This window comes from Garra rufa, chromosome 17 (assembly GCF_049309525.1).
Source record: "Garra rufa chromosome 17, GarRuf1.0, whole genome shotgun sequence".
NCBI lineage: Eukaryota > Metazoa > Chordata > Actinopteri > Cypriniformes > Cyprinidae > Garra > Garra rufa.
In genome coordinates, this window is record NC_133377.1 from 38905506 (window position 1) to 38918516 (window position 13011).

At 37.1% G+C, this 13011-nt stretch overlaps 1 protein-coding gene and 1 pseudogene across 1 annotated transcript; one reads left to right on the forward strand and one right to left on the reverse strand.

Moving 5' to 3' along the window:
- Positions 1 to 980: 980 nt before the first annotated feature.
- On the forward strand, positions 981 to 7737 carry LOC141289229 (DLA class I histocompatibility antigen, A9/A9 alpha chain-like; annotated as a pseudogene).
- Positions 7738 to 7919: 182 nt separating this feature from the next.
- On the reverse strand, positions 7920 to 12575 carry tapbp.1 (TAP binding protein (tapasin), tandem duplicate 1). Its single transcript, XM_073822026.1, has 8 exons — positions 12417 to 12575; positions 12126 to 12320; positions 11553 to 11801; positions 10414 to 10773; positions 10009 to 10332; positions 9759 to 9860; positions 8623 to 8642; positions 7920 to 8501 (listed from the first exon to the last, which is right to left on the reverse strand). Exons 1-8 carry the CDS (start codon positions 12559 to 12561, stop codon positions 8490 to 8492), a joined length of 1407 nt encoding a protein of 468 aa, XP_073678127.1. The 5' UTR covers positions 12562 to 12575; the 3' UTR covers positions 7920 to 8489.
- Between the last annotated feature and the right edge of the window lie 436 nt (positions 12576 to 13011).

Here is a 13011-nt window from a genome sequence, read left to right on the forward strand (position 1 = left end):
ATATTTATTTAGTACACTACTAGTCAAGTTTTTGAACAGTAATATTTAATTTATTTGATCCAAAAGTACAGCAAAAGTAATGTTTTCCTGTTTAAAATAACTGCTTTCTATTTGAATATATTTTAAAATGTAATTTATTCCTGTGATCAAAGCTAAATTTTCATCATCATTACTGCAGTCTTCAGTTTCACCTGATCCTTTAGAAATCATATGCTGATTTGCTGTTCAAAAAACATTTGTTATTATTATTAATAATATTATCAATATTTAATACAGTTAAATATTGTAGAAATACAGTATATTTTTTCATGATTCATCATCAAGATCAGCATTTATCTGAAATAAATATATTTGGGAAATAAATTAATACTTTTATTTAGCAAGGATGCTTCAAAAGTAATGATAAAGACATTTATAATGTTACAGAAGATTTCTATTTCAGATAAATGCTGTTCTTCTGAACTTTCTATTCATCAAAAAATCTACTCTGTTTTCAACATAATAATAACAATAAATGTTTTTGAGCAGTAAATCAGAATACTACAATGATTTCTGAAAGATCATGTGACTGGCATAATGATGTTAAAAATTCTGCTTTGAAATCACAGGAATAAATTTTTTTTTTTTTTTAAATATATTCAAATAGAAAACAGTTATTTTAAATGGTAAAAGATTTCCAAATTGTACTGGTTTTGCTGTATTTTGGATCAAATAAATGCAGGCTTAGTGAGCAGATGAGACTTAAAAAAACATTAAAAAGCTTACTGTTAAAAAACTTTTGATTGGTAGTTTTCGTGCAAAACATTTTCCATTCATACTTATATGTCAAAGGTGTAATGTTTTGTTTTTTTCTAGTCTAAGAAAACCTCATAGTGATTGGTGATGTTCCACTTGTCCTAAAAATCTATTGGCTGGAATTGACAACCTTGAGGCAAGGTATAATTTTCATATGCTAACTGTTTTTCAGTCAAAGTCCAAACATGTGGTCTGTAGTTCTTCTGCTCCTTGAAGTTGCTCTCACCTGTGCTAGTGAGTAAATAGTTTAAAATCGACTGTGTTTAAGCAAACTGTATGATTTGATGTTTTAAACCTATGCACTAAAACCATGTTTAGTAGCTACGGAGTCCAGTAATAATTATATTTAATAGCCAAATATAAATTTATGTTAAAAATATAATATTTTGGAATTGACTTTACAAGTCTCAGAATCAAGGTCAGTTTCATTTGTAACCTGAAAGTGGTGGTGTGATTTATTTGATGTCATTGTGGATTTGTTTATTCAATATTGAAAACTAATGTAGCCAGAGATTGTTGCAGTTATTTAGTTCTAAAAAGGGAAAATTCACTTAAAAATTAAAATGTACTCACCCTCATGTCATTCCAAACCTGTATGGCGTTCTTTCCTCTATGGAATATTGTTTTCTTTATTGTTGTTGTTGTTTTCTCCATATAATAGAGGTCAGTAGGGTCCAGTTTTGTTTTGGAGCCTATAATTTTATCTAAATATATTTAAAGAAGATTTTTTGGTCTACAGGTACACACTCCCTGACATACTTCTTTACTGCTGTGTCTGGAGACATTGACTTCCCAGAGTTCACAATTGTTGGTCTGGTCAATGAAGAGCAGTTTATATACTTTGACAGCAACACGAAGAAGGTTGTGCCGAAAACAGAGTGGATGAAACAGAAGGAAGGAGCAGAATACTGGGACACACAAACTAAGCTTGCAGCAGGAACTCGTCATGTATTCAGAAACAACATCCAAGTCGCAAAAGATCGGTTCAACCATTCAACAGGTATGTTCAACATGAAGACACACTCATTTAGACATTTTAGATACAGAAGAAAACTGCTAATTTATGCTGTGTAAACCAGAGAAAAAGTGTGTGGAAGCTGTTAAATCATATAGAGGAGGACTTGGTAAGCAAAAAAGGGTGCAAGATTTTAACAAACTGAAGATAATAGGTGGTAAAGATATGTACGAGTAGTATTAAAGGTTGTATCAGCGATTTCTAGCCTAAAACATAAAGTGTCAATTTCAGCTGACCTTTCTTCACGATCCGCTCGCTGCCTGCCCCATAAATTGTCTGTGAAAAAAACGCGTCTCTCTGGTCAGCCTAGGGTCCGAGATATGCCAAAAAAACAATCGTCACTACCAACCTTTCCACACATAAACAAACATTGTTCCAACCAATCAGCGTCAGGGGTTTGGTGTTGTGGACTTTCCTACTGGTGCAGGGATGTGAGGGAGGCGGAGCGAAAGTCCACAACACCAAACCCCTGACGCTGATTGGTTGGAACAATGTTTGTTTATGTGTGGAAAGGTTCGTAGTGCCGATTGTTTTTTTGGCATATCTCGGACCCTAGGCTGACCAGAGAGACGCGTTTTTTTCACAGACAATTTATGGGGCAGGCAGCGAGCGGATCGTGATGAAAGGTCAGCTGAAATTGACACCTTGTTTTTCAGCCTAGAAATCGCTGATACAACCTTTAATTAAGATATTAGCCTAATATTTCACCTACCTGACTGGAAATGATGAGAACAAACACAAATGTTGTCAAGATTCTTGACTGGTTCAGTTTGCCAACCACAAACGCCTTTTGTTCCTCAGTTTTTTTTTTTTTTTTTTGCACTTTCTTTTTGATTTGTCATAACTTTTGTCAGTCTATAGTACTCCAAATGTTTTTCCTGGTCCGACCGATTAGTCCAGCCCAAAACATGACAATAATTGACCATTTTCAGCAGCAATAATCTGCAAAATATGTGAGTTTCATTAGGTTCAGTGGCATTGTTTACATTCAGTGCCTCCAATATGGCCGACTGATGAGATGTTGTGAAAACACTCTGTTAAACAAAGGATGCTAGACCTTTTCCCTAGAACAAACTTCACTTTTAAGCAAATGGTTAGTGTTTAGCTGACAGAATAAGAGTAGTCTCTTTTTTTGTTAAATGAGACAAAAATGACTGTGACTCTATGAATTGTTTTTCATGCAATATACATAGATTGTCTCTGTTCCTCAGGTGTCCACACATTCCAGCTGATGTACGGCTGTGAGTGGGATAATCAGACTGGAGTAACAAATGGGTTTCGTCAGGAAGGTTATGATGGAGAGGACTTTATGTCTCTGGATTTGAAAGAAATGAGATGGATTTCACCAGTGCAGCAAGGATTTAGCACCCAGAACAAGTGGAATAATAAGCATAGCATATCTTGAGGGTAGAAAAAATTACTTCAGCACTGTGTGCATTGAGTGGCTGAAAAAATATGTGGAGTACAGAAAGAGCAGCCTGGAGAAAACAGGTACATCCATTTTTATTCAGGAGTGATTATGTGCATGTTTTCCTAAACAGTATTGTACTCCAGAGGTTGTGTTAAATCATTTTTTTATTAACACATTCTGTTATTTTAGGCTTTGATTATTTGAAGCATTGCCAATCATAAGGTCTTTGTGGAAAATAATTATATATAGTATATCACAAAAGTGTGTACAGCCCTCACATTTCAGCAACCATTTTAGTATATCTTCTCAAGGGACAATTCTACAGAAATATATATTTAGATATATTTATTTTAGAGTAGTCAATGTGCAGCTTGTATAGCAGTATAGATTTACTGTCCTCTGAAAACTACCCAACATACAGCCATTATTGTTAATAGCTGGCAACATAAGTAAGTACACCCTAAGTGAAGTTGTCCAAAGTGTCAATATATTGTGTTAGCACCATTGTTATATACCTAGGCATGGAATTGACCAGAGCTGCACAGGTTGTTGCTGGGATTCTCTTCTACTCCTCACAGAGCTACTGGATGTTAGACACATGGTGCTTCTCCACCTTCCACTTGAGGATGCCCTACAGGTGCTTAATGGGGTTCAGGTCTGAAGACATACTTGGCCACCCCTCAGCTTCCTCAGCAAGGCAGTTGTCATCTTGGTGGTGTGTTTGGGGTCATTATCGTGTTGGAAAACTGCCGTTCGGCCTAGTTTCTGGAGGGAATGCATCATGTTCTGCTTCAGAATGTACAGTACGTAATGGAATCCTTGTTTCTCTCAATGAACTGCAGCTCCCCAGTACCAGCAGCACTCATGCAGCCCCAGACCATGATGCTACCACCATCATGCCTGACTGTAGGCAAGACACAATTTTTTTAGTGCTCCTCACCAGGGCATCGCCACACATGCTGGACACCATCTGAGCCAAACAAGTTTATCTTATAGACTCATGAAGCCTCATATAGTCTCTTATGTTCTTGGACAGGTTGTCTTCAGCAAACAGTTTGTAGGCTTTCTTGTGAGCCAGCTTCAGATGAGGCTCACGACGCCTATGCAAACCAACTTGTTGCAGTGTGTGGCGTATGGTCTGAAAACTGACAAGCTGACCTTCTACAAAGCAATGCTGGCAGCACTCATGCATCTGTTTTTGAAGCCCGGTTCTGCACCTGACGCACAGAACGAGTGCTCAACTTCGTTGATCGACCCTTGCAAGGCCTGTTCCGAATGAAACCCATCTTGGAAAGCCTCTGTATGACCCTGACTACTGTAGTGTAACTTAGTGGTTTCAGGGTGTTACTGAACCTCTAATAGCCTTGGCCATCTTTGTGGAGAGCAACAATTCTAATTCTCAAATCCTCAGAGAGTTCTTTGCCATGAGATGCCATGTTGAACATCCAGTGGTCAGTATGAGAGAATTGTACTTAAAGCACCTCATTTAAACTTCTCTAATACAAGATGCACAAGTTTGTATGGTCCTGTCAAGCAAGCAAAAACATAAACATGTTGAATAGGAAAGGTGGCTTTGCATACTTAAAAAACAAACTGCTGTTATCACTTGGGGTGTACTCACTTTTGTTGCCAGCTATTTTGACAATAATGACTGTATGTTGAGTAATTTTCAGAGGACAGTATACTACCATACAAGTTGCACATTGACTACTCTAAAATATATCCAAGTTTTATTTCTATAGTATTGTCCCTTGAGAAAAAAGGTTGCTGAAATGTGAGGGGTGTACTCACTTTTGTGACATACTGTATGTTTCTTATAGAGCACCATTCATCCAACATCCCGACCCCAGCTTTATTTTTTATATTATTTATTCTGTATTACATAATTAAAAAAGAAAACAGAACTCATGAATTCTTGTTTGATGACTAGTACTAATTTAAATAGATTATTTTAGCAGAGGCGTTTACCTAAAGTGACTTAGAAATCAGGAATTTTACAACAGAACGATGACATAAAAAGTGCTGCAGTATCAGTTTTTATCGATATAAAAGTAGGAGTTAATGCAGATACTGTCTATATGTAGATGTAAGGTGGTGTGTTGTAATGTTTAAAACTCAGAACTGGTATTGCCATTAATAATCATCATTTTTGCCCTTGAGCAAGTTGCTTAACTTCAAATAATCTTTTTGGATGAAAAAGAATAGACTTCCTCTTTGTATATAAATCCCTGCATAACCTAGCCCATGTTTACCTCTCTGAACTTCTTCATCTATACTCTCTGTCTAGAAGCCTAAGATCTTGTGAACAGGCTCTATTGGTATTCCCACACTAGGCTCAAGCGTAGAGGGGTGCGTGCATTTGCGGTGGCAGGGCCACGACATTGGAATACCTTGCCTTTAGAGATTAGAACGGCACCTTCTCTGTCTGTTTTTAAGTCCTTGCTAAAAACTTATTTTTTTATCTTTAGTGTATTGATTACTGTTAATACAGTGGGTTTAAACAGGTTGTTTTTACTTATGTCTGGGTTTGTTTTGGTGTGAATGTTTTATAATCTTGCTTTTATGTGAAGCACTTTGGTCAGCCTGGTGGCTGTTGTAAATGTGCTATACAAATAAAATGAACTTGAACTTGTAAGAAACTGCTACTGTTGTCCATTCATGTTTAGTGAAGACCAAGCATGTCTGTTTTCTGTATGATTTTAGCAGCTGGAGGCTTGGCATCATTTGTATTTTCTCTTTCTGCAGTTTCTCCTCAGGTGTCTCTGTTGCAGAAGTCTCCCTCATCTCCAGTCACATGTCATGCTACAGGTTTTTACCCCAAAGGAGAGACAATCACCTGGATGAGAAATGGACAAGAACATCGTAGGGATGTGGATCTTGGTGAACTTCTACCCAATGAGGATGGGACCTTTCAGAGGACGAGCACCTTCATAATACCATCTGATAAATGGAAGAACAAGTACAGCTGTGTGGTGAAACACCAGGGTCAAACCATCAGAAAGATTCTGTCAGAGAAAGAGATCAAAACAAACCGGGGTGAGAGAAGTGTGAGTGTGAGTGTGAGTGTGAGTGTGAGTGTGTGTGTGTGTGTGTGTGTGTGTGTGTGTGTGTGTGTGTGTGTGTGTGTGTGTGTGTGTGTGTGTGTGTGTGTGTGTGTGTGTGTGTGGTCACAAGATTGTTTGCTGCCATACACCTCAGCCTGAGTTTATTTAAAAAATATTTATATTTTAGGTTAGGATATTGTAATTTCTCGTTTGACCTGCAGAGTGGAGATAATCTAAAAGTAAATAATAGACCAACAAAAAATAATCATCACCTTGCTGTTACATTATTTGTTTTGCTCATGTAAACTGTATATGTTTAGACCTTGTTCTTATATGGTTGCACATTTGAAATGTGACCCTGGACCACAAAATCACCACCAAAGACATAAGGGTCAGTTTTTTTAAATTGAGATTTATACAGTCTGAAAGCTGAATAAATATGTTTTCCATTGATGTATGGTTTGTTAGGATAGGACAATATTGTTCAATATACTATTTGAAACTATTTGAAAATCTAGAATCTGAGGGTGCAAAAAAAAAAATCAACATTTTGAGAAAATCACCTTTTAAAGTTGTCCAAATTTAGTTTTTAGCAATGCATATTACTAATCAAACGTTACATTTTGATATATTTATGGTAGGAAATCTACAAAATATCTTCATGGAACATGATCTTTACTTAACTATTTTTGGCATAAAAGAAAAATCGATCATTTTGAACCATACAATGTACTTTTGGCTATTGCTCCAAATATATCTGTGCTACTTAAGACTGGTTTTGTGGTCCAGGGTCACAAATGTTATTAAACTAAACAAACGTACTGCCGATAACCCAGTCACAGTCTGTGAGTAATCTGATGTTTTCCTCTGATCAAACAGGAGATTCTGTTCCTGTTGGCATCATTGTTTCTGCTGTCGTCCTGTTGATCATCATTGGTGTCATTGGATATATGGTGTATCTGAAGAAAAGGGGTGAGGATGGACAGCTATGACAGCTTATTGTGCTGTCCTTCGTGCATACGCAACTGCACATAAAACACAGGACTTGAGGTACTGGAATGGGAACAGAAAGTGTGAATAACTAAAACCTTTACTTTTTAGGTTTTTAAAAGTCATTCATGGACATTTGTTCATTTTGAGATGTTTGAAATGTATATATTTCCCTTCAGTGACAAAGAGGAAAACAAGAATGCCAATGATTGATTTGAAGGATTTGTTTAAGCTTTATATGCTTTTGATATCAGTACTGACCCTGGGCCCAAAATCCTTAGAAATTTGACTGATTATGTTCATTCAGAGATACTAACTCACACTTTTGACCAGTTAGTGTATATGTTTCCACAAGGTGACAACATTATTCACGGCAGAGTGCTTATTTCATTCCATTTTCATATGTTGCTTGGTTTGACAAATCAATTTTTACTAATGAAATGGTAACCTTTTTAAATAAAATGCCTAAATTTTGCTGTTCACCCTGTTTGTTTGGCTTTGTGTTCTTTGTGCTCTGCACTTTCTGTTCAAAATTGGGACATTTCCTCAATTTCCTTTCTGACATCATACAGGTTTATAAACAGTATTTGTCATGTTTAGACCATGGTCGCACAATAAAGCCACTCAAATACAGGGACCACATTTGACCTAGAAAATAAGGACATTAGAACCTAAAAAGTTATTTTTTATTTTTTGTTTGCACCAGTTACAGAAAATACCATTTAAAAATGACAAAGAATGTAGCAACGTGGTCTTCAGTTTGAGAAGATGAAGTAATAAAACAGTGATTTTGAATGGAAGATCAGATGTGTCACACATATATCCTCTATTTGATCTGTTTATAACATAAAGTAAAAAAAATACACCTGCTGCCTAATCTCCTTCCAGGGACTTCAAGAATTAAGAAACAGAAAGGCAGGTAACATCCTAATGATTCTTAACAAATAGATCATTACATCTTTGAAGCTCCATGCTAACTAGTATGTCTGTAAACAACTGAGTTTACAAGTTCTGTTTATCAAAGCTCAGTCGTCACTCTTGCAGTATTTAAAATACAATCAATTTACATTTTACATTACAAATTGTTTTTCAAGCATTTTATACAACTGATATTAAAATCTTTTAAATTAAAACTTGGACAGCAAAACCCACCCAAACACATGTACAGCAGTCTAAAAATCTGAAGCAAAGACTTCACTCTATTCAACCTTTAAAATCAACTTCAGGTCCAGATTTACTTCTCCTTCTACAGAAGAGAGAGACAAACAATAAGCAAACAGACAGTTTTACATGAAAACTAAAGATGAATGAAATGTTAACATTTTGAGTGTTTTCTGCAGTTTAGCAAAAAAGATGACGTTATTTACCTTATCTGTGTCGCCGGAGTCTGTATGAAAACAAACAAACAAATCATAAATAAAATTCACATTTTAGTGAATGTTTAGGATTAGTTCACTTCCAGAACAAAATTTACAGATAATTTACTCATCCCCTTGTCATCCAAGATGTTCATGTCTTTCTTTCTTCAATCGTAAAGAAATAGTTTTTTGAGGAAAACATTTTAGGATTTTTCTCCATATAGTGGACTTCAATTGCGCCCATAAGTTTGAACTTTCAAAAGGCAGTTTAAATGCAGCTCTAAACAATCCCAGCCGAGGAAGAAGGATCTTATTTAACAAAATGATCTGTCATTTTCTTAAATAAATTAGTATACACCTTTTTGACATCAAATGCTCATCTTGTTTACCTCGGTACTCTGTGCGCTCCAGTTCATGACAGTTAGGGCATGTCGATAAACTCCCATCTCATTTTCTCCTACAAATTTAAAATCACCCTACATTGCTGCAGAAGTACTGACCCAGTGTTTACAATGTGAACGTGCAAAAAAGATAAAATGCCCGTAACAAAAAAAAAAAAAAAAAAGGGGTAAAATAGTGATGTCGGATGATTTTGAATTTACAGGAAAAAATGAGAAGGGAGATTTTCGACATACCCTTAACTGTCTTGAACCAAACTGCAAGAGTACGCAAGTGCATCGCAGAGCTAGACAAAATGAGCATTTGTGGTTAAAAGGTGTATAAATATTATTTTTTTAAAGAAAATTACCAATCGTTTCACTAGATCAGACCCTTATTGCTCAGCTGGGATCTTAGAGCCCTTTGAAGCTGCATTTAAACTGCATTTTGGAAGATCAAACTCAGGGGCACCATTGAAGTCCACTATATGGAGAGAAATCCAAAAACGTTTTCCCCCCAAAAAACATAATTTCTTTACGGCGGAAGACCGACATGAACATCTTGAATGACAAGGGAGTGAGTAAATTATCTGTACATTTTTGTTCTTAAAAGGGAACTAAAGCATACCATTTCAGAAACACAATTGTAGCCTATACATACTATAACATAGTGTATTTTTTTTTTTTACTATAAAACAAATAATTCTAAAGCAGTTATACGAGGAAAAACAAATAAAAAATTGTAGTCATCAAACTGAATTGACTTACCAGAAGAGCTGAATGTCCAGGAAAGAAACTTTATCATGCCATAAAGAACAAGTGCAACAGCGACCATCGCCATTGAGTCTTCAATAGAAGGAGCACTGACACCTGAGATCAACAAAACATCAAATCAAGACATGCAATACATTCAAACTGATGTAAGTATTATTTTGAAAATGCTAATAGAACATGCATTGAAATCTGAGAAAATACTTCAGATAACCCATTCAAAGACATCTATGACAGTGTAACTCACCGATCACATTGAGTGTTGAAGAAGCTTGTCGTGTTCCTCCCTCATGTTTGGCTACACAGGTGACGTCTCCACCACGACCGAGTCTCAGCTTCCCCGAGTCCAGCTCCAGACGGCTGCTCTGACTGAAGGTGCCATCAGACGCCTGTCTGTGACCCGTTACACTGCCCTGACCCAGAGAGCGGGACGTCCCATCAGCCCCCCTGAACTCCCAGCTCAGATCCAGAGTGTGAGGAGCAAAACCAGACGCCTCACACTGAACCACCAGCACCTGCCCAGGAACCAGCAGAGGAAGAGGAGACGGGTAGATGGAGAGAGATGGAGGCTCTGGAAAGAAGCAAATGTAGCTGATAAACTTGGTGGCTACTGCATCATAAGCATAATAGTTTAAGCATATAATCATCTTACCAACTATCTCCAGGTCCACAGCTACCTGAGCCAGCAGGTGTGGCAGATACACTGTGCAGATATAAGTTCCTGAGTGTCTCACTTGAGATTCTTCCAGAAGCAGAGATGCATTTCCTGTTTCATAGAGGCCTGTGATGTCAATATCAGCTCCGGTCTCTGATGTCTCTGCAAAGCGATCGTTTTTGCCGTCGTATGCGAGAACCAGCCGTCCTTCACCCCTGAACTGATAGCGCCACTCAATAGAGAATCCAGAGCCGTGAACTGGAGAAGACGGATCAATCCAGAACCCACAGTCTAACAAAACCGGTTCTCCCAGTCTAGAGCGGACCACAGGAGTTTTGCTGGAGACACTCAGAATGACTTGAAGAAAAACAGGAAAAATTCTAGATTAAGTTAAGAAAGTGTTTGACCCTTAATATATGTGACCCTGGATCACAAATTCAGTCATAAGTAGCATGGGTATATTTCTAGCAATAGCCAACAATACATTGTATGGGTCAAATTGATAAATTTTTCTTTTATGACAAAAATCATTAGGATATTGAGTTCCATCATGTTCCATGCAGATATTTTGTAAATTTCCAAACTTAAATATATCAAAACTTAATTTTTGATTAGCAATATGCATTACTAAGAACTTCATTTATACCGCTTTAAAGGCGATTTTCTCAATATTTCGATTTTTTTTTTTTTTTGCACCCTCAGATTCCAGATTTTCAAATCTGGTCAGATAATGTATAAATCTCAATTGACCCTTATGATTAGTTTTGTGTTCCAGGGTCACATATTAGAAGAGTTGAGCAGAGTTTAAGCCTTTTAGCTCCTAAGAAATTAAAGTGATATACTATACAATTATTATTTATTATATATCATGTAAATATATAGTATATATCAGGGGTGGCGAACTCCGGTTCTGGAGAGCCACAGCCCTGCAGAGTTCAGCTCAGCCTCCAACCCTAATTAAATCTTACCTGCCGCTGCCAGTATCTTTCTAGTAACCCTTCAGACCTTGATTAAGTTGTTTAGGTGTGTTTGATTAGGGTTGAAGCAAAACTCTGCAGGGCCAACGTTGGCAGTATGCAGTAATATGAAATATTTATCATTTTTTCTGCAACATTTGAGAAATTTGGGCTCTTTACCGTTTGGCTCTTTAGAACCTGATGGCGCTCGCATGATATTGGACAGCGTCAGCTGCTCGTCAAGCCCTTGTGCTGCCACTGAGAACCAATCAGCTTGCAGGTAGACTGGACTTTGGGCGGAGTCAGTGAGAGCAGATGCCCATCTGACCATGGAGGCGTGAGGCATGAAAGGGTTAATCTCACACTTTGGTTTGTTCACAGAGCCTTTCAGTGGATTCAGAGGAGCACTGCAGAACGTACCAGCTGGATCTAAAGGGAGAACAGTCCATTAAAGTTTAGATATCTAATACTTGTTATTATACTGTCATCTGTGGCTGTAGTTTTGCATCTGAGTGGTGTAATAAAGGCATTTAAATAGAGTATTTTAATTTTTGACAGTGTATACTAAGCATATATTACAAGACTATACCATAACTATTACAATAAACATTATTACAGTATTTATTTAAAGTATAACATTATGCAAATCCTCTTTGACTTGATGTAAGACCTTGTTACATATAGTTACATGCATATTATACAGTCCACAAATCAACACAAAAGTCCTAAAAATCACGTTATACTGTCACTGACCAGTCACATAGTAAATCCTGGATGTGCTGATGTCTGCAGGAGGATGAAGTGCAGATATGCTCTCTTCACTGTAGGCTTCAGTTCTGATGAACATTAGAGATTTCTCTTGACTCATTGGTACTGAGAAACCTCCTCCATGACCGGGTTTCTCCTGCACAAACCAGCACTCCAGAACCGGACATGCAGAACCGGAAGCTGCAAAGTAAGAGACGAGAATAAGAATTGCGTTCAGTTGTCACACACATACCTTAATATTTTAAAGACAAAGTGGTCTCGATTACCAAAACTTACCACAACAAAACAATGTAAATGCGATGATAGATATCTTGTATATGGTCGAAGTGTCAGACATCGTCGCTCTGCTTATTAAAACGATGACTGTGTGTAGACTTTCTGTTTGGGGTGATAAAGATCCGTCGGGTTTTCCCCAAAACATCGGTACAGCTTTACTTTCGCTTTCACTGTGTGATTACAGCGCATGCGCATTGGCTGCTGTTTATTTTGCGCCAAAATGTAATCGACCAAGAGCATTAAAGTGGACCTAATCTTTGTAACACAAACTATTAATAAGACATCATCTTGTGATCTCTTCAATTAAACATTAAACGAACTAAAATTATATATTTGTCCTAAACACGCCAATGTTAGCCGTTCTTCTAGCTATTAGTCTCCACTAGGTGGCGCTCTAAACCAACAATAATTTTCCAGACGTGTCAAAGAAGGCCAGGATTTTGCCATGATATCACGTGGTTTCTCATAACAGAGTGCAGATAAGGACACAGGGAAATACCATCTTTTATTTTCTGTTGTAGTGTGGTAACAAGAGATAGCCAAACCTGTATAGCCTGTGTAGTTTTATTCATGTTTGTATAGTATTTGTAATTTT